Source organism: Furipterus horrens, unplaced genomic scaffold, assembly GCF_987537825.1.
Source record: "Furipterus horrens unplaced genomic scaffold, mFurHor1.1.pri manual_scaffold_1, whole genome shotgun sequence".
NCBI lineage: Eukaryota > Metazoa > Chordata > Mammalia > Chiroptera > Furipteridae > Furipterus > Furipterus horrens.
This window is the reverse complement of record NW_028327171.1, coordinates 182,319,610-182,347,350: the sequence shown is the minus strand read 5'-3', so window position 1 is coordinate 182,347,350 and position 27,741 is coordinate 182,319,610. Positions and strand designations below refer to the sequence as shown.

At 37.9% G+C, this 27,741-nt stretch overlaps 1 protein-coding gene across 1 annotated transcript in view; it reads left to right on the top strand.

The window, feature by feature from the left end:
• The first annotated feature begins 2,041 nt into the window (after nt 1-2,041).
• The window catches only part of STAT4 (signal transducer and activator of transcription 4), a 97,418-nt gene continuing 71,718 nt past the window's right edge, over nt 2,042-27,741 (top strand). Inside the window, exons 1-3 of the mRNA XM_090281988.1 lie at nt 2,042-2,106; nt 4,548-4,676; nt 5,968-6,112. Coding sequence (XP_090138114.1) covers nt 4,549-4,676; nt 5,968-6,112 — 273 coding nt within the window. The 5' untranslated portion in view covers nt 2,042-2,106; nt 4,548. The remainder of the gene's footprint in view (nt 2,107-4,547; nt 4,677-5,967; nt 6,113-27,741) is intronic.

The window sequence follows — 27,741 nt, the reverse complement described above, 5'->3', positions numbered from 1 at the left end:
CAAAAAAAAAACCTTCAGGGCTGTCAACAATTCTTAAAAGTATAAAAGTATCATGAGACCAAACAGTTTGAGAACTGCTGGGGGAGTCCCAAGGTAAGGTTCTTACAAGAAAAAAGGGAACAAATTCTGCTTTGTGTAGCAGACACTTGACAGTGGAATACAATGGTGATAAAGACATGCAAAACCAGCATGACTAACAATAAGGCAGGAAGTGAAAAGTGCTAAATGAGTGGTCTGGATCTATGCTGTTGAACAGGGTAGCCACTAGCTCCATGTGGCTATGGTCCAACCCAAAGTTTCCTGACAGTGCCAAATATGCACCAGACATCTGTAGTGTGAAATAAGGAATAAAAGTATCACAATAATTTTTATATTGATTACATGCTGAAATGTTAATATTCTGTATGTACTGGGTTATTTATAGTACTAAAGTTGATGTCACCTTTCCCCTTTTCAATGTGGTGACTAGAACACTTAAATACATGTGGCATGTATTTTATTTCTTTTTGAACAGTTTGGTTTGGATGGGAAGTGTGATGAGAACTCAGAGCGGGGAAAAGGATATAATTTCAATAAGTAGACAAGTTGGAGGAGGAAACTGCACATGAAGGAAACACCAACACTGAAATATGAGAGGTTAATAATCTAGGAGGCAGGGAAGGCTGGTCTGCATTCAATCACGGGCTCCTAGAGGGGACAGATGTTTCTGGGGTAGCTAAAGACCAAATTGTACAGAACTTTGAGTACCAAGAATTTGTTTTGTTTTGTTTTTCTATAGGCATTGACTGTTTCTCCAGAAGAAAACCAGACTTTTCCCCATAGGTAATGTAATGGTCTGAATTAGGCACTTTCTTCATATGGGATATGGCAGCCTAAGCTCCGGGAAGATGCCCAGTGTGCAAGCAGCCAGGACCAAGCCTACCTGACCAGTAAATTTAAATTGATCTCCAGAGTGTGTCTTTGGGCTTGATCGACTTATTTTTTCCAAGGGAGACGGGTGGTATGTTGAAGCATCTGATAATAATGTTACCTGGGAGAGGAGGAGAACCAGAGGCGGTAGTTGTGTGATGCTGGGTCAAGCAAGCCATGAAGCAGGCCTTTTCTCTTCATTTGCAGCATTACCCTAGGCATGTGTGTAAGCAGATTGAGCTATTCTGTCTACCTCTTTCAGTCCATCTTCCTTTATTTTTGTCTCTATTTTTGTGAACATTTATGGAATTCTTGCTGTACGTCAGGGGGTTAACAATCTAGTTTTGAGGAGATGAAATGAAAAGGCCACTAAGGAGGGAGTTGAAATACCTAGACTCTTGTCCAGGCTCAGCAGCTAACTCATTGAAAAACTCTGGTCACCTCTCTGGGCCTCAGTCTCTTTAGATAGAGAAGAGGAGTGAGAACCAGATAAGACCAAGGTTGTCTCTAGTTCTGATTCCAGAACAGGCGCATACCACAGAGGTAGAAGAGTGTAGTGACCACAGCAACCAGGTACAGGGCCACTGGGGTGGGAAAGCAGATGTGGGCCAGTAGGGGCAGGCTTCAGTGGCCTGGCAGAGGAGCTGTCCTCTTCCTAGGGAGCAGACCCTGCTGAACTGGAGCAAAGTGGAGTCTAGGAGTGAGTTTGGTGTCTCCATACTGGCTACCCATCCCTTCCATCCCAGGAGCTGGCTCCAGGATGAGTTGAGTCTGAAAGGAAGAAGCCAGAAAGCCAGGCATTTAGGTTCCAGGCAAGTAAGTCTGCAGAGAGTCTTAGATTGTCTGGGGAAACCACTTTAAAAAGTGAGTGTGTGTAGCCCCCATCCACCCAGCCACCTCTTCCTAACCACCTTGGGCACCTGCAGTGGCAGGTGACTGGTAGGGATCAGAGGAAAGGGTGCTGGCAAGGGTCTTCAGCCTGACTGTTACTGCTTTTTAGCATTTCTAGAATAGAGAGTGGGTGGGAATCGCCCCAAGTAAAGTCCCAGAGACGCTAACACTGACGCACAGGAAAGCCTCAAGTAGGAGGAGACATGCAAATCCCTCACTGACGAAGGTGTCAGCGACTTTGTGACAGTGAAGGGTGATTCTAGCTTGGGACTTGAGCACAGCTGGGACCTGGGCTGAGAGAGCCAGGTAAGTACTCCGTGTTGCTTTTTTGGAGAAGCACTGGCCAGGAAGTGCTCACGCAGGATGCTGCTGAGCCTTTGCTGTTTACTTGGCGTTTTGACAGTTACTTCGTTTTAACTTGTTTGAAGATGGGTGATTTTTAAAAAGAAGCTTCCGACTCCATGGTTTAAAGAGACCCTAAGGCGGAGGTCTCAGGGGCGGAGACTCGGGCAGGCCTGTGCTCCCTGGAATCCGAACAGTGGGTGGGACAGCTGTGGCTTATGTGGAGGTGTGACCTCACCGGGTGCTGAAAGTGAGACCCTGTTCACTTTCTTAGCCGGCTGCTGTGAGGTATAATGTCTGATATTCGATCAAGTACCTGTGCTTCAGGAAAAAGCCCGCAGCTAAGATAACCAGTGATTGTGGCTTTGATGAGAGTGAGTGGTGGTTTAGGGTAGATCATGTGCTTTGCAAGCTCTGGGTCACAGAGCCAACAAGGCACAATTAGCTACCCAATGATGGAACAAAATGTACCTTTATGTAGATCTTCTAGGGCCAGGCATGCAAAGAGAATACAGACACTCAGTTTTCAAATGAAATATTCCATAGTTTTCTTGGGATGGAGGAATCAGCACTTTAGAAAGGGAAAGCAAAGAAAGGTACTGAAGAATGTCTGAAGGCATTTCTAGAGGCTGCCACAGAGAAGAATGTCCTATGAATATATGCCTTATCCTTTCCTTTTTCAGCACTGAGTTCAGCTCTCTGGAAGGTGGACTCAGGTTCCAAGAGTGATCTAACTTTAGGATAGACTCAGTTCAGTTAATTCTTAGTTAGGAAACAGATTTTCATCCAAATCATAGCAGGTTTAACAATAGCAGTTACAATTGTAGTGCTACTTTCAGGTCATGCTCTCTTTTGTCATTAACTAGACTAAACTGATGGGCTATAGCAGGATAATATCAATAGTAGCACAGGAGCAAATGTTCCAGTTTTGTGTGGAGTATGTATGCACCCAGCATCTGGAAAGAGAGATGTGTCTGGTGTCAGGAGACCTCGGGTCAATTCATGAAACTGTACACCTTGGGCAGCAGTCATTTCAGACCCTCAGGTTTTGTTCAATTTTAAAGTTGAGATAAGACCCACCCTACTCACAACATCAGGAGGGCCACTCATTCATTTAATAAGCACTTACTGAGCACTTACAACATGCCTAAAATTGTCATGTGTAAAAATTTCATAAATATAAAGGAATATGCAAATGAAATGTTTTTTCCCAGTTGCTCTTTTTTAGCAAAACATTGTCAATAATATTTTGCCAATTGGCACTTAAATCAGGAGAAATGTGTCACAAAATGCTTTCATTTGAACTTGAAAATATATATATATATGAGATAAATTAAATGTATTATCATGAATGTTCTGCAAGCAAAAGTAAACTTTAACTTACCTACAAGATAGATTGAACTACTATGGTGATTAATCATGTAAAACTTATTTTCCTTTAATCTAGAATTGCTGACAAAACAATAAATATTTGACTTTTGAAACAGTAAAATACTGTAACTTCAAGGAGATGTCACATTAATTTCCCTGAGTTAAGAAGTATGTCTAAAGCCTCTAAATTGGCCAGAGTGAGGTTATGGGGAGGAAGCACAGAACTTTTGTTTTATGACAGGTTGCCAAATATGTATCAAGTGTGGTTTCTCCCTCAGTAACTTGAGGGTTTAACCAGTGTCAGCACATCATAGACTAATTAAAAGGAGATATTAAAAGCTTTGCCCAGCCACAGTGGATCATCATAGAGATGAATGAAAACATGCATTGGTTCATAGATATTTTGAACTGAAAGAATTGGAGCCCACAAAAATGCATGCATGATGGAATTAGACTAGAAGTCTAGAAACATAAGGCTGAATCTAGTAGTCAGACAAGTCTGAAATGAAGACAAAAGGACTGGGCGATTTCATCTAAAAGAAGTTTTTATTGGGTATTCGTCACATAAAAAGCCTTCGGAGGGTCTTAGAGGGTATAGTTGAATATGCTATTTGCCTTTAAGTTGCTCAAAGTCTAACAGTGTAGAGGAGCAAGGAATAGGGAAGGAACTTGTTGAGAAGACAAATTGATGTAGACAGATGGGGGTGGGGGAGGAGCGGGGTGTTGAGGGGGAGTGAAAGCTTCCTGGAGAAGGCTGAAAGGAGTTCCTATTAGAGCAAAGAAGGAGGTGGTTTGGGGCCAGAGGGAGACTCCTGTTTCCTTCATTAAAAATGACTTGCAGAAAAGTTTGTAATTGCTTTATCTTTGACTTTAAAGCATATCCTCTTTTAATTGAGTGACTATAAAAGATATTTTTTCTTCAGTTACTTAACTAATGGACAACATTGTCTTTATTTGAAATCTAAGAAAAGAATAATACATATCACAGTTATTAACATTATTTTTAAACTCTAATTTTACCCCTTGTTTTATAGCATGTCTCAGTGGAATCAAGTCCAACAGTTAGAAATCAAATTTTTGGAGCAAGTAGATCAATTCTATGATGACAACTTCCCTATGGAAATTCGACATCTGCTGGCCCAGTGGATTGAAAATCAGGACTGGTAAGATCAAACATTACTGTGTTTCTCCTAGGGGCTGATTCACAAAAGCTTTATATTCTATCCATATGAATTTATTCTATGGTTCACTTTTCCCTCAATAGGGGCATTCTTTTCAGACAACAAACTTTTCAAAAGGAGAAAAATCATTGTTCTTTCTGGTTTTGTCCACTGTAGATGAAAATTTAATGGTGCCAGTGCTTTGTGTTTCTGTAAGCGAAAACTCCAACAATTTCCTAAATATTAAAAAGCCGTGAGGTAAATCTATTGTTCATATAAATTCTCTGTCACAGACTCAAAGTAAATAAATATTTTTTTTCTCAGTACATTTTACAAACATTCTTTAAAGCTCTATTCACCTAGTACAACTTAAAATTTTTTTGCTTTAAACCGTTGTCTAATTTTTTATTGGGGTAAAATATACACAACATAAAGTTTATCATTTTAACCATTTCTAGGCATACAGTTTAATGGCATTAAGTACATTCACATTGTTGTGCAACCATTTCCATCATCAATCTCCAGAACTCTTCCATCTTTTCAAACTGAAACTTTGTACTCATTAAACAATAAATCCTCATTCTCTCCACCCCAGCCCCTGGCAACCACCGTTCTATTTAATGTCTCTGTGAATTTGATTATATTAGGTAACTCATGTAAGTATAAGCACACAATATTTGTCCTTTTGTGACTTACTGATTTCCCTTAGCATATTTTTTCATGATTTATTCATATAGCATGTATCAGAATTTTCTTCTTTTTTAAGGCTGAATACTTTTCTGTATCATATTTTGTTTATCCATCTGTCAATAGACATTTGAGTTGCCTCCACCTTTGGGCTATTGGCTGCTATGAACATTGGTCTACAAATACCTGTTCAAGTCATTGCTTTCAATTCCTTTGGGTATCTACCCAGAAGAGGAATTGCTATATGTAATTTTATATTTATATTTTGAGGAATTGTCATCCTGTTTTCCATAGTGGTTGCACCCTTTTACATTCCCACCAGCAGTGAGCACAGAACCCAGTTTCTCCACATATTCACCAATGTTTATTTTGTGTTTTCCATAATTGCATCCTAATATATGTGAAGTAGTAGTTCCTTGTGTTTTGATTTGCTTTTTCCTAATGGTTAGTGATGTTGTGTATTTTTTCATGTGTACAATTTAATTTTTTAAAATCTTTAAATGTTTATCACTGTGGAATAGATTTATCACTTTAAAATTAGTGCAGTAAAAAGGTAGGCATTTTACGTAGTTGTTTCCTGCTGTGTCATAACACTTTTGTTTTTTAGGGAGGCAGCTTCTAACAATGAAACCATGGCAACAATTCTCCTTCAAAACTTGTTAATACAACTGGATGACCAGTTAGGTCGTGTTTCCAAAGAGAAAAACCTGCTCTTGATTCACAATCTAAAAAGAATTAGGAAAGTCCTTCAGGTGAGAATGCATTCTACTTTTTCCAAATATTTGGGTTTTTAAGTCCTAAATTCATTTTAAAAAATCAAATATGTACTTCTATATTATTTTCAAACCAAATTTAATAGGATAAAATCTGAATTCTCTTACCGTTTTAAATTATGTTCAATTTTATTTGATTATTCAATGTTTGTTTTTTTGAAATTTTGAATCTAAAATGCACTCGCAGTGGGGAGGGCATGTGTGATTTACATGTGACTATTTGATAGTTATGATCAAATCTGACAATGCTGTAATAGGGATTTGAAAGATAGGACTATCCCACAGTCCTGCCTTGCCTTTGTCTCTTGTGTAACAATTTAGAGTTAATATTATTCTCATTCAAAGATGGAGGCATCATGGTTGTATGTGATTTCCCGATTTGTTTTCTCTCTAGCCCCCTATTCCAAAGGTTAACACAGGCAAAACTGTCTCTGTGCTCCTACACACCTGAACACATTTATACCATGTATTTAATATATTCTACATTAGTGTTATTTTTGTTTGTCTTCTCCCTCAAACTTTGAGTTCCTTGAAGCAGAGACTTTAATAGTCAGTTTTGAATTCCCAGCACCCACCACAAGGCTGAATTTATGGTAGATGTGTAATATTCATTGATTAAAGGATGAATGAATGAATGAATGAATGGAGTCATGGATCTAAATAATTAAGGGGGCTAATACTGAGCTAAACCCAGAGGTGCTAACATAACAAACTCTGAACATGGACAGCTGTAATATTTACTGAGTGCCTATACAACATATTAGATAACGTGAAAAGTATATGCTATTTCTCAGTGAGGCATTCTTAGTATCCCAAGCTACAGTGAATATATTTTTAGAAGAATTTAGCTGGACTATAAAAAAAATGTGTTTTAAATTATTAACATTTGTGAAAGGGATATATATATATATGTATTGTTTTTTCTTATTATTACTTGGATTACACTGAGTCAACTTTTCCCTTGTAACTTCCTACAAATTTACAAGATACTTTAGTACGGGCTAGAAAAATAGCTTGTTGCCAGCAAAACAGGATCTTTCACAGCATAAAACAAACTGTCTTATGGAGATGAGGCATTGAACCTTGGCTTCATTAGCTTAGTGCTCTAATCAATGAACCTAAACCATTTCTAAGAAGACAAATGTGGCCACTGCCTGTTTTTGTGTGGCTCATGACTGAGAATGGTTTTTACATTTTTAAGTGATTGAAAAATAAATAAATAAACAAACAAATAAAATATGTTTATGACATGAGAATGATATGAAATTAAACTTTCTGTATTTTAGTGGAACACAGCCATTCTCCTTCATGGCTGCTTTTGCACTCCAACCACAGAGTTGTATAGTTGTGAATGAGACTGTATGGCCCCCAAAGCCGAAATAAGTGTGTGTGTGTGTGTGTGTGTGTGTGAAATCGATCTTGCCCTTTATAGGAAACTTTGCTAACTTCTGGCCTCGAAGCAAAGGTCCCACACTTTGCTAGAGGGCAAAAGATGGGTAAAGTGGATGATGCCTGGTCTTTGAAAATTCTGACTCTTAAAAGGTGACCTTGGGCTAATCACTTTGTCTTTCTGAATTCCCATATCTTTGTATGTAAATGAGAATGATTGTTATTTACCTTTTGAAATTATAAGGAAGACTGAGGCTTTTATTCCGGCAAGAAAAAAATAGCTTTCAATAAATAGTTCTTGCTGTTAGAGATAACAGCAGGACCTTCTAGTATAAATCAGGTAAGTGTGTGGCCCATCCTTTTTTCAGGGTGGATATCAGATTACAAGGGAGCAGGAGAACCTGCAGAAACCTCCAGTCACATTTCATTTCAAGCACAAACTCTTCTGCTTATGTCACTGGCCTTTGGCGTCTTTCCTCTGTAAACCTTTCCTAACAAACTGCCCTGACATCCTCAACATCCCTGCCCCAGAAGAAAGTAGAGCTACTCCTGTTCCCAAACACCTGAAGTTCACTCTGGAATGACTCTGACTTTGTCCATGATGGTCCTATGGCCAGGATGCTCTGCCATCCCCCTTCCTCCAATCCAGTCCCCATGCATCCCTAGGGGAACTGTGGAGGCCCCCATGCAGCAAGGAAACCTTCAGTTGCACACAAGTCTTATTCTCAGACTTCACGGAGCACTGGTTGCAAGATAACCGCCAGCACCTTATCTGTGCTGGATGTGTCTAAGCAGGTCACAAGCTTTTTGATGGTAAAAGCCTGACCTCCTTTTGTGACCTCCCTCCCCCTCTAGCATTCAGTATGGTTCTACTACAAACTGGGAACTCAAAACATAGTGTGGTTAGTTAAGATAGTTAAGATAGTTTGTTTCTTGTGCTTCTGCATATTTCATTTTATAAACTGTACTTACTGGGTATTTATATTAATTTAGAACACAGTAGAAAATATTAATAAAGAACATCATCAACTATGATCTTATACCTAAACAAACCTGCATTTTATGTTTCATTTTAATCTAGCATATTCCCGTGGGTCTGTTGTTGTTAGGACAAGTCTTTTCGATAAAACGCGATTCCATGCCCCACCCCCACCCCCAAAAGGAGGAAAAAACTACCAGAAGATTATTGGCACTGTATTTATCTGGTCTAAGCATTTTCATCCTCTGGAATTTAAAATACAATCTATTCTCACTATTACAGCAAAAAACAAAACAAACAAAAGAATCCATATCGTACCAGGGGAACTAAGCAGGGATAAGGTAAATTTATTTTAGTTCTTTATAGAGCAACCGAAGTCTCCAATTTCAATATTTAAATGTATTATTTTATATCACATCTACTTCTGATAAGAATCTAGAATGGCTTGTTATGAAAGACAAACAAGTCCACTGAACCAAGAGTAAAGGCAAGCTCCGAGTTGGGAAGCTGTGAGCTCTGATGTCCAGCGAGCCTCAGCCCTTTTATGGGGAGGCAGCCTCAGGTCCAGGCCAGAATCAAAGGCTGCAGGTTGAATCCCGTCTCTGTGACTTACTTTCTGCGTGCCTCAGGGCAAGATATTTACACTCTCTGGCCTTAAGCATGTGGTAAGGGCTATGTTAGGATTTGCTAAAAATAAATTATCTGTTCCAGATATTTCAAGAATGCTTTGACCCATTCTTGGACCTTTTTAAAAAAACAATTGACATTATTTTTTTAGAGCATTTAGTTTTATAGAAAAAATTGAACAGAAAGTAGAGAAAGTTCTCATATACTCTCTCTCCACACCCCTCTCCTCAGTTTCCCCTATTATTATCACGTTGCATTTGTTACAACTGATGAACCTATTGGAATACATTACAATAGTCCCTAGTTTCACTTTCTGTGGTTTCAGTTACCTGAGGTCAACTGAAAATATTACATAGAAAATTCCAGAAATAAACAATACATGTTTTAAATTGTGTGCCCGCTCTTCTGAGTAGCATAGTGAAACTTCACAAGTCCCTCTCCAACCTGCTCCCGATGTGAATTATCCTTTGTCCAGCGTCTCCATGCTGAGTGCACTGCCTGCCCTTTAGCCAGCTTAGTTATCAGATCTAGCTCAACTGTTGCAGTATCAAAGTGCTTGTGTTCTTGTAGAGTTTACTTAATAATGACCCCAACGCACAAGCGTGGTTGGCGGCAATTCAAATATGCCAAAGAGAAGCCATAAAGTGCTTTCTTTAAGTGAAAAGTTGAGTACAGCAATATAAGATATTTGTATGTGTGAGAGAAATCACCTTCACATTATTTATTACAGCACATTGTTTTCATTGTTCTATTTATTATTAGTTATTGTTGTTAATCTGTTTGTGCCTAATTTATTAATTAAACTTTATCGTACGTATATTTGTGAAAAAAAAACAGTACAACCATCACCAACTTATGATGATTCGACTTAGGACTTTTTGACTGAGGATATGCATTCAATAGAAATCATAACTTTGAATTTTGAATTTTGATCTTTTCCTGGGCAAGCAATATGCAGTACAAGACCCTTTCACGGTGCTGACTAGTGTCAGTGAGCCATAGCTCACAGTCAGCTATGCGGTGATGAGGGTAAACCACCGATACTCTACAGTGTATTCACTGTGTTACATGATTTTGCCCAACTGTAGGCCAATGTAAGTGTTCTGAGCACAGTTAAGGGAGGCTAGACTAAGTGATGGTGTTCTGTAGGTTAGGTGTATAAAATACATTTTTTACTTATTTTCATCTGACAGTTGTATATGTAGTTTCAGTCCTACCTGTGATTTCAGGAGTTTACCAGGGGTCTTGGAGCATACCCCTTACAGATAAATGGGGACTACTGTATTATAATTTGTTTACCCCTTTTTACCAATTATGAAGAAAGTTGACATTAACATTTATATGCAGATTTTTGCGTGGGCATGAGTTTATAATCTGTTTGTATAAGTACTTAAGACCTTGATTGCTAGATCTTTGTTCTTGGACTTGCTATTGCAAAGCTCTTTTCCTTGTTCACCTTCCTCTCTGTCTCTCTATTTGTTTGGGCTGCTATAACAAAAATACAATTTATGGTTGGACTTTAGACAAAAGACATTTATTTCTCATAGTTCCGGGTGCTGGAAAATCCAATATTTGATTTCTGAACTAGCTTCCCTGTTCATAGATGGCCATCTTTTCACTGTAAACTCACATGGTGAACGGGTGGGAGAGGGGAGCACTCTATGAGCTCCTTTGTAAAGACACTACTCCCACTTATGAGGTCTCTGCCTCATGACCCCTATGACCCAATGACTTCCCAGAAGCTCTACCTCCTGTTACCATTAATATAAGTATTTGGGGCAACACAAATATTCAGTCTATAACAACCTTTCTCTGTCTTTCTCCCTCAAATAAAAAGACTTTAAAAAATAGGTGCATATTCATAATAAAAATTGAAGCAATACAGAAAAATGCAAAGAAAATATAAAGTAATCCAAATCTTGCCTAGATATAATCATCTATACATATACTATACGCAGCTAGAAGGTTGGAGTGCAGATTGCTATTGACATTTATACTTGGTAGCTACCAGTATCTCTGAAGTCTCTCCTGTATCCCTATTATAACTCCTTTCTGCACTATCTCCACCCAGAGTAACCACTAACCTAAATTTTGCTTTTATCGGTCTCTTTCTTTTTGTTAGTTTTACTACATATATTGCCATCCCTAGAAAATATAATACATGGGTTTGCTAGTTATCAAATGTCACATAAATGTAATCTCACTATATTTATTCTTCACAACTTTCTTTCTTCATTCAACATAGTTCCTGAGATTCATCCATGTTAATGCATGTGGCAGTTGTTTATTCATTTTCATTGCTAATAGTATTTCATTATGTGAATATATTACAGTTTATCCATGTTACTGTTGATGGGCACTTGGATTATTTCCAGTATTTCTTTGCTGTTTCAAACAGTGTTGGTCTAAATAGTCTTGTGTGTGCTCCCCAGTGTGCATGTGCATGAAATTATCTAGGATATATACCTCGGACTAGAATTGCTAAATCATGGAGTCGATGCATCTTTAATTGTACTAGATAATGCCAAAATTGTTTTCCAGAATGCTTATACTGGTTTGCACTCTCCCAGTAGAGTAAGAATTCTGGTTCCATATCTTTTTGTCCCACATGTGTTATGATCATATATCATGCACCACTCTGGAGGTATATACACCTTATTTCTTCAGTTTAATTATTTGGGTTTTTTCTAATTTCTTTATTCAAGTGCTTACTTCATTTATTTTCAGCTTTGTTTTTCTTACAAATGAATTAAATTATGCATTTTTAAGAGGTACTCTATAGAGTTTAATAGGTAGCGCTTTCTTTGCATAAATAGTCCATAATTAAAGTTTTGACTTCTACTTCTAGATAGGCAAACTTAAAACAATTCTACTAAAAATACAGAGAAATTCTAGCCCTGCCCAGTGTGGCTCAGTTGCTGGGGTGTTGTCCCACAAATGAAAGGTTACTAGTGTGATACCCAGTCAGAGTACGTGCCTGGGTTGCAGGTTCAGTCTCCAGTCAGGGTGCCTATGAAAAGCAACTGATTGATGTTTCTCTCTTACATCAATGTTTATCTCCTTGCCATTCTCCCTCCTTTCTCTTCTCTCTAAAAATAAAGAAATAAAATCTTTAAGAGTAAAAATAGAGAAATTCTAAAGAAAATATAATGGACTTTTAAGTGCAGATAAGCTTGTCGCAGATTAAGGAGAAGTTTTTACAGTCAAAAAAATTTTAACTATAAAACAGAACTGTAAGTAGGATCTGACATGAAAGCTGTCATTATTCTTAGATTCCAGAAATACAGGTCCGAAGTATGAAAAATAAAAAGAAGCTACAAAAAGAAAGAAAATGTCTAAAAAGAAACAAGAGAAAGCAAATATATTTCCTAGACAAAAATGAGAGATAAACTGAAAGCCAAATTTAAAACAATAAAAGCTAGAGAAGACTAGAATAATTTCTTCACAGAGATGGAATACAACATCCACCAACTTGAAATTCTGTAAACAGCTCAATCGTTAGTCAAAGTTGAATGCTCACCACAAAGATGGCCTCTTGGAAGGGAGTACTAAAAGAAATTAAACATGTTAAACATGCATTGTGAAATTTCAGAAGTTCTGATACATTAAGTGACAATAGAGTGCATAAAACTTAGAAACTTTGGGGGGTTTAGTGGGAGGGTGGGGAGATTGAGGGAAAAAAAGAGAGAGAGAGAGAGAAAAAAAAAACTCATGAACATGGACAACAGTGTGGTGATTGCTGGGGTTGGGAGGGAAGGCAAAGGGAGGATATAGAGGGCACAAACAGTGATGGGCAGAGACTTGGGGTGGTGACCACACAATACAGTGTACAGATGGTGTGTTGTAGAATTCTGCTCCTGAAACCTTTCTGTTTTTGTTAACCAGTGTCACCCCAATACATTTCATAAAGAGGGGGACATTAGAAATTAAAAATAAAAGCAAATCAAGCAGCCTAAAAAATTAAAAGCACAGAAAGATAGAAAAATTTAAATTATATCTATTAAATGGACAAATCAACAATTATAAGACAAATTGTGGTTTTTACAGGATGCATTTAAAACATGAAATAAAAAGGTGATGAGATTATAGAGGTGAGCTCAGATGGTCTGGTAAAGAAGCTTCTGAGCCTTACTAAGGAATCTGAGTCTTATTGTGAATGAGATGGGAAGCCACTGAGAAATTTGAGTAAGGGAGTGACATGAACTGATTCATTTTTAAAAGCCCACTCTGGTTGATAAGTGAAATTTTCTTAGTCAAGAAGGAATCAGGAAGATTTGTTAGGAAGTTTCATTGATTTTTGAGAGCAGTATATTGAAGTCTTTTTCTATTACTGTAGATTTATCACCTCTCCTAAACATCTATAAATTTTTGCTTTAAATATTTTTTTCTATATTGTAAGGAGCATAAGTACAGGACAATACTGGACTTTAGCTTTTAAAAGATCAATATAAAACATCCTTCTTTAACCCACTTACTATTTCCTCATCTTGAAATTTTATTGCATGGCTTTTTCTTGTTGTTGTTACTATTTACTAACTGGAAAATGAATCCATTTCCATTTTCATACTTTCTGTGTCACTTTATGTTATGTCTTTTATAAATACATATCCTAAATCTTCTTACTTAGTGAACAAATATTTAATGAGTCCTTGCTATGTTATCAAATTTTAAACACAAGGAATACAATTGGAGAAGTCATGAAGCTTACAGTCTAAAGAGCTCACATCTCCTATGTTTTTGTTTTTAATTCATAGAAACTTCCATGGCTATTCCTCAAAAATTACTGTTGGGGAAGTAAAGAAAAACAGGCATCAGCAAACTTGTCTGAAAATAGAGAAAAAAGTCTCCATTACTTAGAAAGCTGGGTTCGGGTTTTGGTGTGAACTCAGTGGGTGAGGGTGTGTGTGCAAGTATAACTAGCACACCTCACTGTTCTATCCTCTGCACCACGGTGGCCACTTCCTCAGAGGTCATTTGGGTTTGCCCAAACCAAATTTGCATTGGGACTGAAAGCTCCTCAAAAGTGGAGCAAGTGGTGGGTTTCTTCTTGCCTAGTATGTAAAAATGTTATTGTTGGTTCTGAGTATCAGGTGAAGTGAGATTTTTAACATAATTTGGAGGGTTCAAAACACATTTTTGCAGTACCAGGTGGGGAGGGTGCTGTTTTAACCACGCAACCACTCTGCATCTGCCCTTTTCCTCTAACTCACGCTGCTTTCTCAGTTCACTCTTCCTTCCTCCCCTCTGCATACCACACACAATGAAAAGTGAAGAGGGGACCTCCACTTGCCACCTAGTGTAGCCACTTTGGGTTAACTCTGAAAGAGCTGAATGGAGGGTTCAATGTGTCAGGTCATTTTGCTGCACATGGGCTGCAGCCAATTTGTCATTCACTCCAGTCATTTCTGTAAGTCTTCAACACACACACCCAGACTCTCTTTTCCTCTGAGATAATGACCTGATGCCAATATCACAATGCTCAGATTTCAGAGACTCAGAGACCTGCATATTGTGTCAGGTAAGAGGAAATGTGAATTAGTTGTCAAGATTTTGTTTGCTGCACAATTTGGGATAGCCAACAGAAGGTGGATGGGGTACAGGGCAGTTCCTCATCCAGTGCACGTGATGTGAAACTGGAAGTCCGGCACGATCACTCAGGGCCCCACCTACCTGAAACTGTATTCATGAACCATTTTGTGCATATTCCTCTACGCCTTTCTCGTATCCAACCCTGCCTGGATTTTCTCCCTCCATGTTAAGTCTTCTCTGACAGTTTATTACTTAAGTCTATAATGATTTGTCCTTTCCCTGAATTCTGATTCTCATTGAAGTGTATGTCAGAGCCCAGTGGACCTTCTGCACTTTGCTACTATAATCATCTGATGGCTCCTGTGGTCAAAAAATAGCGTTCTCACTTCCAACTGCTGAGTAGGCTTCTAAGTGCACATGAAGTGCTGAAGTGATACAGGTGGCCAAGGACTATGTTGATGCCTAAAATATTACAAGACCTTCTGTGTCTCTATGGACTCAAGAACTTGCCTATTTTCTGTTGTTTCATCTGCGATCTTCATCTCAGTAGAAAAATACAGGAATAATAAACAGTACCATATCCAACTTTTTTAAAAAGCTAGCTGCTTTTCATACTTAACAGGGTTTCATAACCTGCCTCATCTCTGTCAGGATTTATTTTGGAACAAAATGGATATCTCACTGGTTCTCTGTAGCTCAGCACTCTTCAGTTCACATCTCCTCCTTTAGATTCTTATATTTCTTTTTTGAACAATAAAATACCTTTCCAGAGAAAGAGGTAGAGATAGAGACAGAGGCAGAGATACTGACAGACAGAGACAGAGACTTCACGGCAATAATGTGGAGGATAGTGTGGCAGAGGTGAGAATGGAAGCATGGAGACCTGTTTGATTATTGCAACAGTTTAAACAAAAGAAAATAGCCTGGCTGCTGTGGCTTAGTGGATTGAGCGTCAGCCTGCGAGCCAAGTGTCGCTGGTTCAATTCCCAGTCAGGGCACCTGACTAGGTTGCACGTCAGGTCCCCAGGTGGGGGCGTGAGTGAGAGGCAACCATACAGTGATGTTTCTCTCCCTCTCTTTCTTCTTTCCCCCTCTCTCTAAAAATAAATAAATAAACAAACAAATTATTTAAAAAAATAGGCTACTGAGCTAGGCAATGGCAATAGGGATGAAAAAATGTGCTGGGTTGTGAGATAATTTTGTAAAAGAATTGACATATGAATGAATGGATAAATAAATGTGTGAAAGAGTGAGAAATGAGAGATGGCTTGACGATTTTAGTTTGGATTATTACATGAATATTAGTGCATAATGAATATTCAGTCTGTAGAGGGAAGTGGAATAACAAGATGAGTCTGATAAATTCTAAATAGAGTGCAGAAGAAAGTTAATCGAAAGTTACCAGAACTAGTATACTTGCCTGTCTCCTCCACAAGACAGTGAGCTCCTTGGGTACATTCATCTTTGCATCCCCAGCATGTACTAGGGGCTCAGTGTCTTGTTTAATAAGTAAAGAGTTGAGCTGACATTGAAATGTGGATACTGCCTCATTGCAATAAGTACCCCTAACTAAACTGAGAAAATGTCAAGTCATTATTGCAAATGCATTTGGAGTACATAAGCACAATTTAGATTATTAAATTTTCTTGCTGAAATCAGCAATTTGTAAGGATGAAGGGAACTAGCTTTGGGAAGAAGAGTTTTTAGAATGTATGTCTCATGGGAGAGAAGGTCAGGCTCGATGGAACCCGAAGTAGGAAGAACTGAGAAAACTGTTCAGAGGAAGGAAGGAAACACTGACCTGAAATCCTGGGAAAAATGTGCTAACTTGGGAGGAGAACAAGGACTGAAATAAAAGGGGGCCAGAGACAGATGTCCTAGAAATAGTCTTCATCTGGGAAGGCGGAGGTGATCTTTCTGAACCAATACCAGCTCCTTAGGAGCTAAGTCAAGAGCTCTGGCTCGTTGAACTCCAGCAGAACAAACAATGTGGAAGTTCCTCATACAATCAAACACAGTACCACAACAAAGTGATAGTTAGAGATTCACTTAGAAATTGCATGAGGGTGTCTGCTATCCTTATGCAAATACAGTCACACTGAAAGAGATGTAGATGGGGGTCTAATATTGTGTCAGATATTTTACTACAATGCACTTAGAGCAAAGTGCATCGCATTTTAAAAAGGCCTTATATTGATACATAATATACATACAGTACACAATCTTAATTGTACAGCTCAATACATTTATTTTTATGTAGTCATTATAATTACCACCAGATCAAGATGTGGAATGTTTATTACACTCCCCACCCCCACCCCCCCAAAATTAAATGCTCCCATACTTCTCCCAGTCAACACCATTGCAAAGATATCTATTGTTTGTTGGTAGATTTGTTTCAACTGTTTTGAAGTTCACACAAATGAACTTCTACAGAATTATCTTTTAGAGTTAGAATTTTTTCACTCTATATGATAACATTTATTCATTTTGTTGTTTGTTGCTTTTTTTTTTTTTTTTACAGCTTAGTATTTCACTGTATGAATGTACCACAGTTTATTTTGTTCATTCTTCTGTGGATGAAAACACACTAATTCCAGTTTTGCTCATTAGGAATATAGCTTTTATGAACATTCTTCTTTTAGTAGACATAGGTACTTATTTCTTTTGAGCATATTTTCTGAGGTAGAGTTGGATAACAGATATTATCTATGTAATATATACTGGATTTAGGAGATGCTGCCTCACAGATTTCCACAGTGGTTGTACTAATGTACACTGCCACAGAAGTGTATGAGACTTAAGTTGCTCTGTTTCCTCACCAACTCATACTATTGTCTTTTTCTTTATTTTAGTGTGTGTACAGTGGTATCTCATTGTAATTTTAATTGCATTCTACTAATGATTAACAATGTTGAGAATCTTATGCTGGGTGGTCATTTTGATATCCCCTTTTTAAAGTGAATGTTGTTTTGCCTATTTTATTTTATTTTTATTTTTTTTCAGATTTAATGTGTTTTATTGATTAAAATATTACATTTGTGCCACTTTCCCTTCCCTCTGCTCCCCTCCACCCGGTGGCCCCCTCCCTCCAGTTGTCCCCCCCTTTTAGATTATGTCCATTAGTTGTGCTTACAGTTCCTCCCAACCTCTCTCCGTCTATTCCATTCCCTCCTACCATGATCCCCAATTCCTATATCATCTCCCTCCCTCTCCCCACTCCCCCTCCCTGTTGACCTCCCCCCACTATGTTTCCCTTACCCACAGTTCCTTTTCCACTCTCGTTGCCTGTTTAGTTTGCCTTTGTTTCATCTCCCTAGCTTCTGTTTTTTAAACCAGTCCCTTTAACTTCTCATATAACAGTGGTTTGGATCTAATGAACTCTTTCAGTTTTATTTTGTCCTGGAAACACTTTCTCTGTCCTTCTATTCTGAATGACAATTTCGCTGGATAGAGTATTCGTGGTTGTAGGTTTTGGATTTTCATTACTTTGAATATTTCTTGCCAGTTCCTTCTTGCCTGTAGGGTTTCCCTTGAGAAGTCAGCTGATAGTCTAATTGGGACCCCTTTGTACATAATTCTTTTCTTCTCTCTTGCTGCTTTTAAGATTCTCTCTTTATCTTTAATTTTTGACATTTTGATTATAATGTGTCTTGGAGTGGTTCTCCCTGGGTCCAGTCTCTTGGGAACTCTCCTTGCTTCTTGGACCTGCAAGTCTATTCCCTTCCCCAAGTCTGGGAAGTTCTCCTTTATTATATTTTCACTCAATTTTTCAAGTTCTAGTTCATCTTCCTCATTCTCTGGCAAACCAATGATTCTTATGTTGGGCCTTTTATAGCTGTCCCAGAGGTTTCTGATCCTCTCATTGTTGCTTGCCATTTCCTCTCGCTGCATTGGTTGACTGCTTGTTCCTTCTCCATATTCCAGTTTGTTGAAATGGACTCTGGATTCCTCACCATCTGTCTCGTATGTGGTTTTGTTCCTTTCGTTATGAAAGTTTTTCGCTTCTTTCATATCTTTTTCCTGCTCTTTTGTGAATTCTGTAAGCCACCTGATAACAATGGCCCAGAACTGAGCCTCTGACAGGTTTCTTATCTGTTCATCTGTCAGGTTCTCTATCTGCTGTCTGGTGAGTTGTGCCACCGGGATCTCTATAGTTGTCTGCCACATTTTGACAGATGCGTTTTGTTTTCCTGGGCCGGCTGTCGGGGGCAGGGGGCAGTGCCTGCGTACGCGTCACAAATCAGCGACCGGCAGGCGCCTGCCTGTCCGCGACCTATTTCGCAGCCCTGTGGTGCTTTCTGTGGGGGCGGGGGTCCAAGATGGATTCACACAGTTATTCAGCTAGGAGACCGGGATCCGTCCTCCCGCCCCCCTGGGCCTCACTGTTCAAGGCGATGCTGCGGCTGCTCCCCAGCGCCGGAGTCGGGCACGCCAGGGGCTTGATTGGAGTCGCACACGCCAGTGGCTTGATTGCCTCCGGGATTTTTCGCCGCCCCGCCCCGCCGCTCCGCAAACAGCTTTGCCTTCTTTAACTCTTACCTGCCCAAATGGCACCGCTGGTTTATAACTTCATATGTTGGGCTTCCGTGTAGCTTTATTTTCTGGAATTTCTAGTTATCCTTTGTTTTGAAGTTGTTGTGTTCCTCTATAGTTGTAGAGGGAGACCTAGCGTGTCCGTCTAAGCCTCCATCTTGGCCGGAAGTGCCTGTTTTGCCTATTTTAAAATTGTTTTGTCTGTCCTTGTGTTATTGGTGTGTAGTTTTTTATATATTGTGAATGTGTCTTTTGTCAGATATATTATTAAAATATCTGGTCCCACACTGCTGCTTGCCTTTTTAGTCCCTTCTAAATAATGTCTTTTGATAAACAAAGTTCTTAATTTTAATAAAGTCCAATTTTTCAATCATTAAAAAAATTGTTACTGCTCTTTGTGTTCTTTTTAAGAAATCTTTGCTTGTCCTAGATCATAAAAAATATTCTTCTAGGTTTCTTCTGAGACCTTTATTGTTTTAATCTTTCACACTTAGGACTATGATTAATGCGGAATTGACTTCTGCATCTGGTGTGAGGTAGGGGTCAAGGTAAACTTTTTCCATTTGGACATCCACCTGACTCAGGACCATTTATTTAAATAAGTATGTCTTCTTCATTGCAATGTAGTAAACTTTTGACTTGTGTTTATGAGTCTCTCGTATGTTAGCCTGTTGATTCTCCTTGCATCAATACCACATTGCAGTTACTTACCATGCATTTGCAGTAAGTCCTGGAATACTGTGGTAGTAAATGCCCACAAACTTTGTTTTTCAGAATTGTCTTGATTTTTAAAAATTCTTTGAATTTTTATGTAAATGTAAATACTAGCTTGTCAGTTCACACAAATAACACTGCTGGGATTTTCACTGGAATTGCATTGAATAAATAGATCTTGGGGGGGTTGACATCTTGATAATGTCTTCCAATGCATGAACATGAAACTTCCATTAAAAAAAATTAATAGCTTTGACTATGCTTTCCAACCTGTGATATATTGTCATCTCCCCCCTCCTCTTTGCTCCTCCTTCCAGTCTCTTTCCTTTTGTTTATTGCCCACTAAGTTTATTTTATTATCTGTTAAGGAGTCCTAACATACTCTTTTTAAAAACTGTTCTAGGTTATGCCTAGAAGGGAAGTTGCTGACATATGAGCATTGTTTACTTTAGTAGATATGACCACATTGCTCTCCAAAGCAGTTTAATCGATTTATTTTTTAGCCAGCCGTGTATAATTGTTCTGGTTTTACTACCTCTTTATCAATACTTGTCATTTTCAGACTTAATTTTTACCAAGTTATAGTTGAAATGGATATATTGTTACTGTTGAATTTCTCTGATTACTAATCAAATTGAGCAACTATTCATGTTTATAGTTTAATTAGGTATTTTTGTGTAGATTAGAAATATAACTTTGTTTTATTTTCTGCACAAATAGCCAATTACTCCAGCACCATATATTGAATAATCCAGACATCCCCTCTAATTTTTAATGTGTCAATTTTGCCTATATGCACAGGTCTGGTTTAGGTCTTGCTATTCTATTTCATTGATCTATTTGCCTAATCATCTGCACCTTTATCACACTCTTAAATAACTATAGCTATATGATAAGTCATGATATCTGATAGGGCCAAGCTACCTGTTTTGTTCTTCAAAATTATCTGGGTTATTTTTGTCCTTTTTTCTTCCATGTAAATTTTAGGATCAATGTTAAATATTTATAAAAATTTCTATTAGGATTTTTGTTGGAATTAAATGTATATATTAATTTGAGAGGCCTTGATATTTTTATCATATTGAATTTTCCATCAGTGAGCATGGTATGTCACTACATTTATTCAGGTCTTCTTCCATGTCTTTCAGTGTTATTTTTAAACCTTCCCCTTAAAGTTATAGCATATATGTTCTTAGATTTATTCCTAGATTTTTGGTGACACTTCATTGATATTTCAAGTGGCATCTTTTTTTTTTCTATTATATTTTTGGTATAAATATTGCTAGTTCATCAAAATACTGATGTTGAGCTACAAATCTTCCTAAACACTCTTATTGATTCTAACTTTGTGAAGGTTTTCTTTTATTTCCTCTAGACAATCACATCATCTGCAAATAAGGAGAAGCTTGGCTTTTCATTTCCAAGTTTTATGCTTCTTGTTTCTTTTACTTTCTCTTACCAGTTAGGAATTTTATTATAATTTGAAATGAAGCAGTCATAGTAGGTGAAATATTTTACTAAGATAATGCTTGCTATAGTTTTATGGTGCTAAGGAAATTTCCTTATAACCCTGTCTTACAGAGATTTTTAGAAATCTTGATGAATATTACATTTTATCAAATGATTTTTTTTGCATCTGTTAAGATAATTTCATATATATGTCTATTTTAGTTCATACTTAAGATGTATGACATAGATTTTCTTATACTGAACAGTTGTTATTTTCCTGAGATAAACTGTTTAATTTTTACATACTGCTAAATGATTTGCTATCCTTTTCTTTTTACAGCCCTTGTCTGGTTTAATATCAATGATATACTAACCTATAACTTACCTCTTTCATTCTCCAAAGCAGAGATTACCAAATAAGATAGAAAAACACAATCTAGTTTTCTTCTTTTATATATATTATATATTTTTTAAATTATATATATATAAGGTATACAACAAAATGATTTGCTGTACATGTACATAATGAAATAATTACTACAGTCTAGCTTGTTAACATATCATCTCCTCATTAGTTATCATTTTCTTTTTTTTAATTTTGCATTTCTTTTTTTTAATATGCTTTATTGATTATGCTGTTATAGTTGTCCCAATATCTTTTCCCTTTGTTCCCCTCCACACAGTGACCCCCTTCCCTCCAGTTGTCCCCCCCTCAGTCCATGCCCATTGGTTTTGAATATAGTTCTTCTCAACATCCTCCTGTCTACTCCACTCCCTCCTACTGTGCTTCTCAATTCCTGTACTATCTCCCTCCCTCTCCCTCCTTCCCCCTCCCCACTGACCTCTCCCCGTAATGTTCCCCATACTTATAATTTTTTTCCCACTCTCGTTGCCTACTTAGTTTTCCCTTGTTTCAGTTCCCTAGCTTCTGTTGTTGGTTGTTGTGATACAGTTTTCATTTTAATGATCATAGTTTTGATCCTCCTTCTCCTAAACAGGTCCCTTTAACATTTCGCATAACAGTGGTTTGGATCTGATGAACTCCTTCAGTTTTACTTTGTAATGGAAGCACTTTCTCTGCCCTTCTATTCTGAATGACAGCTTTGCTGGATAGAGTAATCATGGTTCTAGATTTTTGCTTTTTATTATTTTCAATATTTCTTGCCAGTCCCTTCTTGCCTGCAGAGTTTCTTTTGAGAAATCAGCTGATAGCCTTATTGGGACTCCTTTGTATATAATTCTCTTCTTCTCTCTTGCTGCTTTTAGGATTCTCTCTTTATCATTAATTTTTGACATTTTGATTATAATGTGTCTTGGTGTGGTTCTCCCTAGGTCCAGTTTTCTTTTGGAACTCTCTATGCTTCCTGGACCTATAAGTCTATTTTCTTCCCCAAGTTAGGGAAGTTCTGCTTCATTATTTTTCACATAATTTTTCAGTTTTTAGTTCTTCTTCTTCACCTTCTGGCAATCCTGTGATTCAGATGTTAGCCTGCTTATAGCTGTCCCATAGGTTTCTGAGCCTTTCCTCATTTTCCTCACTTCTTGTTTCCTCTTTCTGCACTGGTTGACTGTTTGTTCCTTCCCTATGTTCCGATTTGTTGATTTGATCCCTAGTTTTCTTGTCCTCACCACTAGTTTCATACGTGTTTTTGTTCATTTCAGCAGGACTAGCCTTCATTCTTTCCCCATCTTGTTTAAGATCTGCTGTTATGTCTGTAAGCATTTTTATAACCAAAGTTCTGAACTGTGCCTCAGAAACATTTCCTATCTGCTGCTTCATTAGATTAGATATTTGCTGTCTGGTCTGCTGCATCACTGGGATGTCTATCATGATCTGTTCCATCCTGTCAGTTTTGTGTTTACCTTTGCTTCCTGGGCAGGGCTGTCACACCTCCTACACTATAGAGGGTGGAGCCCCATGCACTAGTCACAACTGGGCGACCCTTCTCACCACGATGTGGCATTTTCTGTGAGGGGTGGGGGTCCAAGATGGATTCCTGCTGCTCACTCTCTGCTGAGAGACCAGGAGCCTCCTCCTCTGTCCCTACCCCCTCTGGCCTCACAGTCCAAGGCAATGGGGGTCTGCCTTCCCCAGCATTGGAATCACAAGCTGAAGGGTCTGGTCTGCAGCCAAGGGTGCTCCCCGGGCGCTTCTCACCTCCCCTTAAATATGGGTGTCTGTGCTTACTGCCATCCTGCTGCCATCGACACTGCTGCCACTGCTAGCACAGCTTGACTTCTCTGCCCTGGCTTCACCCTTCCTACCCGTCCGGATGAGCACCACTTCTCTATAACTTCAAATGTTGGACTTCCATTTATTTTCTGGAACTTCTGGTTATTTCTGGTTTTTCAGTAGTTGTATTCCTTCTTAGTTTTGGAGGGAGATGGAGCATGTCAATCTAGGCCTCCATCTTGGCCAGAAGTCTAGTTATCATTTTCTATGTATGATAAGAACACTTGAAATCTACTTCAGCCTGTCTCCCGTATTCAATGCAGTATTACTAACTATAGTTATCATGCTGAACATTATATCTATAGGCTTATTCATTCTATATAACTGCAACTTTGCATGCTTTAACCCCCATTTACCCTCTTTACCCTCATCCCCCAGCTTCTGGCAACCACAAGAAATATTCATTTATTTTGGTCTTTAATTTGTCTCAGCAATGTTTTACAGTGTTTTTATATGTCTTTCACATCTGATGGACATATCATAATTTAACCAGTTCTCTAGAAATTGGCACTTCATTTCCAATTTTGACTCCATTACATCTTTATAAGTACAATGAAATTTAAAACCTCAGATCTAACTTTGGTTTGTCACTTACAAATGCTGTAACTCACTTTTAACTCCTGTGATTGGTATCTCACACCACTCATGCCCTCCTCTTACATTCTCATCTACAAGCAATAAGTCAAAGGGCAAAGCAGAGTGCCCCAAGATGTCCCATCCTTTGGTTTTTTAAAACCACAACTGAACCACCTCAATCTGTTTCCTGTTATTTAAAATCTCTAGGGAAAGGTATTGCATGAACAGACTTTGTAGCCTTTCCAAAGTCTTACCAACACAGTCATCAGGAAATGCCTTCTTTTGTTACTCTGCTGTAAATTAAACCCATTTTCTCAGCGTTTGGTTATCAGTGAACAAATGAACTTAGCAGTGAACTTTAAAAAATGGTTTCCACACATTGCAAGACAGAAACTGTATTTTGGGGACTATTAATTTCCTACATCTATAAACCCTTTTAGCTCTACCTATAGAGCTTTGCTAGTCAATTAAACATGTACTTGTTGGTAAACTGCTCTATATAAGGCCTTTAAATAAGCATGTGAACCACTTTGGTTTCAGGTCTTCTCTCAGAGGTAGCCAACTTTCATAAATTTATTAAGCCTCAAACCACACGAATCAAGAGCCATTGTAGGTGGTTTATCTCTGAGTTCCTGTAGGTTATATCTTTCTGTTAATGTAATTTAATATCATACCTAATAATTTTTTAAACTTTTTTTTTTGTCTTAAAAAAAATCTTTGCCTGAGGATATATTTATTGATTTTAGAGAGAGAGGAAGGAAGGGAAGAGGGGGGAAGAGAGATAGAGAAACAGTGTGAGAGAGAAACATAGATTGGTTGCCTCCTGTATGTGCTCCAAGCAGGGATGGAAGCCACAACCCAGGTATGTGCCCTGACCAAGAATTGAACCTGCAACCATTTGGTGATGTGATGACACTCCAACCAATTGGAGAGCAGGACTTCCTTGTTACAAAGATGATGCATATCCAATAAGAAAGTTTAGAGAACATAGAGAAATAAAAAGGAAAAAAATAATCTGTAATTCCATCTTTGACCGATAACCACTGTTAACATTATAGTATATATCTTGCCAATATTTTTACTCATATATATTTTTAACTTATTTAAAAAATTATTATTGTCTTATGACTTCCTTCTAAGCTTAGTACATTCACTTAAACAATCAACCAACCATAAAATGCATTCCATGACATTAAATATTTTTTAGTATTGTTTGCATTCACCTATTCATTGGATGTTTATAAGTTTTTTCAACTTTCACCAATATAAACAAGTGAAGTAAATATACTGATTTTTCAAATTTTATTTACATTTATAATCTGTTAGGACAGTAGATCGTAACTTCATGCATGAAAATCTCTTGCAGTCATTGCTTTTAATGTAAATATTCACTGTGACATGAATGTAATCTGGTATATTAATGAGGATTACACTAGTTACTGTATTAAATTACTAGATAATAGGATTTTAGTTATCATGAACATAACAGTGTAATATTGGTTATTCTATAAATCAGTGAGGGTTTTTCTTTTCATTATGATTCAGGGATCCAAGTTCCTTCTATAATGTGGCTCGGCTTTTTCCAAAGAGGCCTGGATGTCTTTTTTTTTTTTGTATATTTTATTGATTATGTTACAATAGTTCCAATTTTTTCCCCCTTTGCTACCCTCTGCCCAGTACCTCCCTTCCCCTAGCAATACCACCACCCCTAGTTTATGTCCATGGGTCATGCATACAAGTTATTTGGCTTCACCCTTTCCTATATTCTTCTTTTTAAAATTAATTAATTAAAAAATTAATTAATTTAAAAAAATAACAATTTCCCCCTCTCAGACTTAAGACCCTTTATAATCTTATAAAGGACAATGGTCGAAGGTCTCGTGCTCCTCTAGCTGCTTCAAGCTGGACATGGTCGTCGTCCTACTTACCCTTAGGTCCAGAAATCCCTAATAAGAGTGGGGGTGCTGAGGGGAGAGTGGCCTGCTCACATGGGGAAGGATCTTGCAGACTCCAGGTCAGTTGGCTGTCCCCGGACCACGGCATGCTTGGTTTAACAGGCTGGCATCCTTGTTGTATTCTGGGGACAACAGATTTGGCAACAGGGTTAAAAGGCATCATTCAATCCATGACTAATAGATGACAAAAGGCAGGGATTAATTTTTCAATGTCCCATATTAGGGAAAAAAAGAACGGCTCTTTGGAGGAAGGTGTGCAAGGCATGTCACATCTGTCGAAAACCCTTTTGCCCACTATACTTAGTTTGGGCTGAGGGGAATATTTTAGGTTTCCCCCCTCTCGGACCTCTGGGCCCTTTCTGTCCAAGTCTTTAGGATAGAAAAGAGAAACCAGTTTTAAAGTGAAGCCCACAGACCACCCCATACTTCACCAACACAGCCACTTGGTTTAGCCAAACCATTGAATCTCAGGAGGCACAATGCAGACAGGATTAAGTGAGGCCTATACATAAGGACAATCACTTAGGTAATGAGATCATAGGCTTATGCCCTATGAAAACAACACACACATGTTAATTTATGCAACATAACCCACAACCAGTCTCTATATCTGCAAGACTGTCTTATTGGAAAGACACCCAGTTGCAAGGCATTTGATATTCTTCTTGCATGTAAATTAAGCATCTTTGATGATGTCACAGACCTAGTTTAACTTTCAAATGAAAACAAACTTTAAATGAAAATAAACTTTAAAGACAGTTAGCTGCACTACTTTATAGTCTACCACTGAGCACTGTGATTTTCCTTGAATTGCAAATTTTCTCTTTAAGATTACCCTCCTTGTCATTAAAGGGACTGCATTAAGTCCAGTTTTAATTTATCCTGTTGGTTTGCATAAACACAACAAGAGCATCAAATGATCACATATGATCTGTACGTCTGTTTTGCTGGAACTTACACAAGGAAACTTTAGGATGACTTTCAGTCTGCCCTTTAGGGCACAGGAGCTTAGCCACATACCTGCCATTCAGCCTTGAGGCCTGGATGTCTTTGGAGACAAATAAGAGATAGAGGAAAAGAAAGAGCATGAAGTCATAGCCACATCTGAGCTTTGTTGGATTAGAAATAACATATTATATCTGCTTAGCAATAACTAGTTACATGCCTCCCACATGCAAGGGGTACGGGGAAATGTAACCTCTAGATGAGCTGCTACTTCTACTTCCAAGGACATCCTGTCAGAGAGGAAGAAGGAATTTTGGTAGGCAGTTAGGTATGTCTGTCATATTTGGTAAAAACATTTTGGAAAGCGTTCATCAATATCAAAGTTTAATGTGATTCAGCAATGCCATATCTGAATACTTATCTTACAGAAATTTTTATGCAGGTAAGAGTAGGATAGCCATACAAGAATGTTTATTGTTTTTGTTAATAATAAAAATGCGAAAATGATCTCTAAATGTCCATCTTTAAATGTCTACAATGTTAAATAAATTAAATTATTTCCTTGCATACTATACAACTATTAAAATATTAGATCTGCATATACAGAAGTGGAAGGATGACTTTAATATATGTTATTGAATGAAAAACAATACAAAACAACATGTTCAGTGTGATT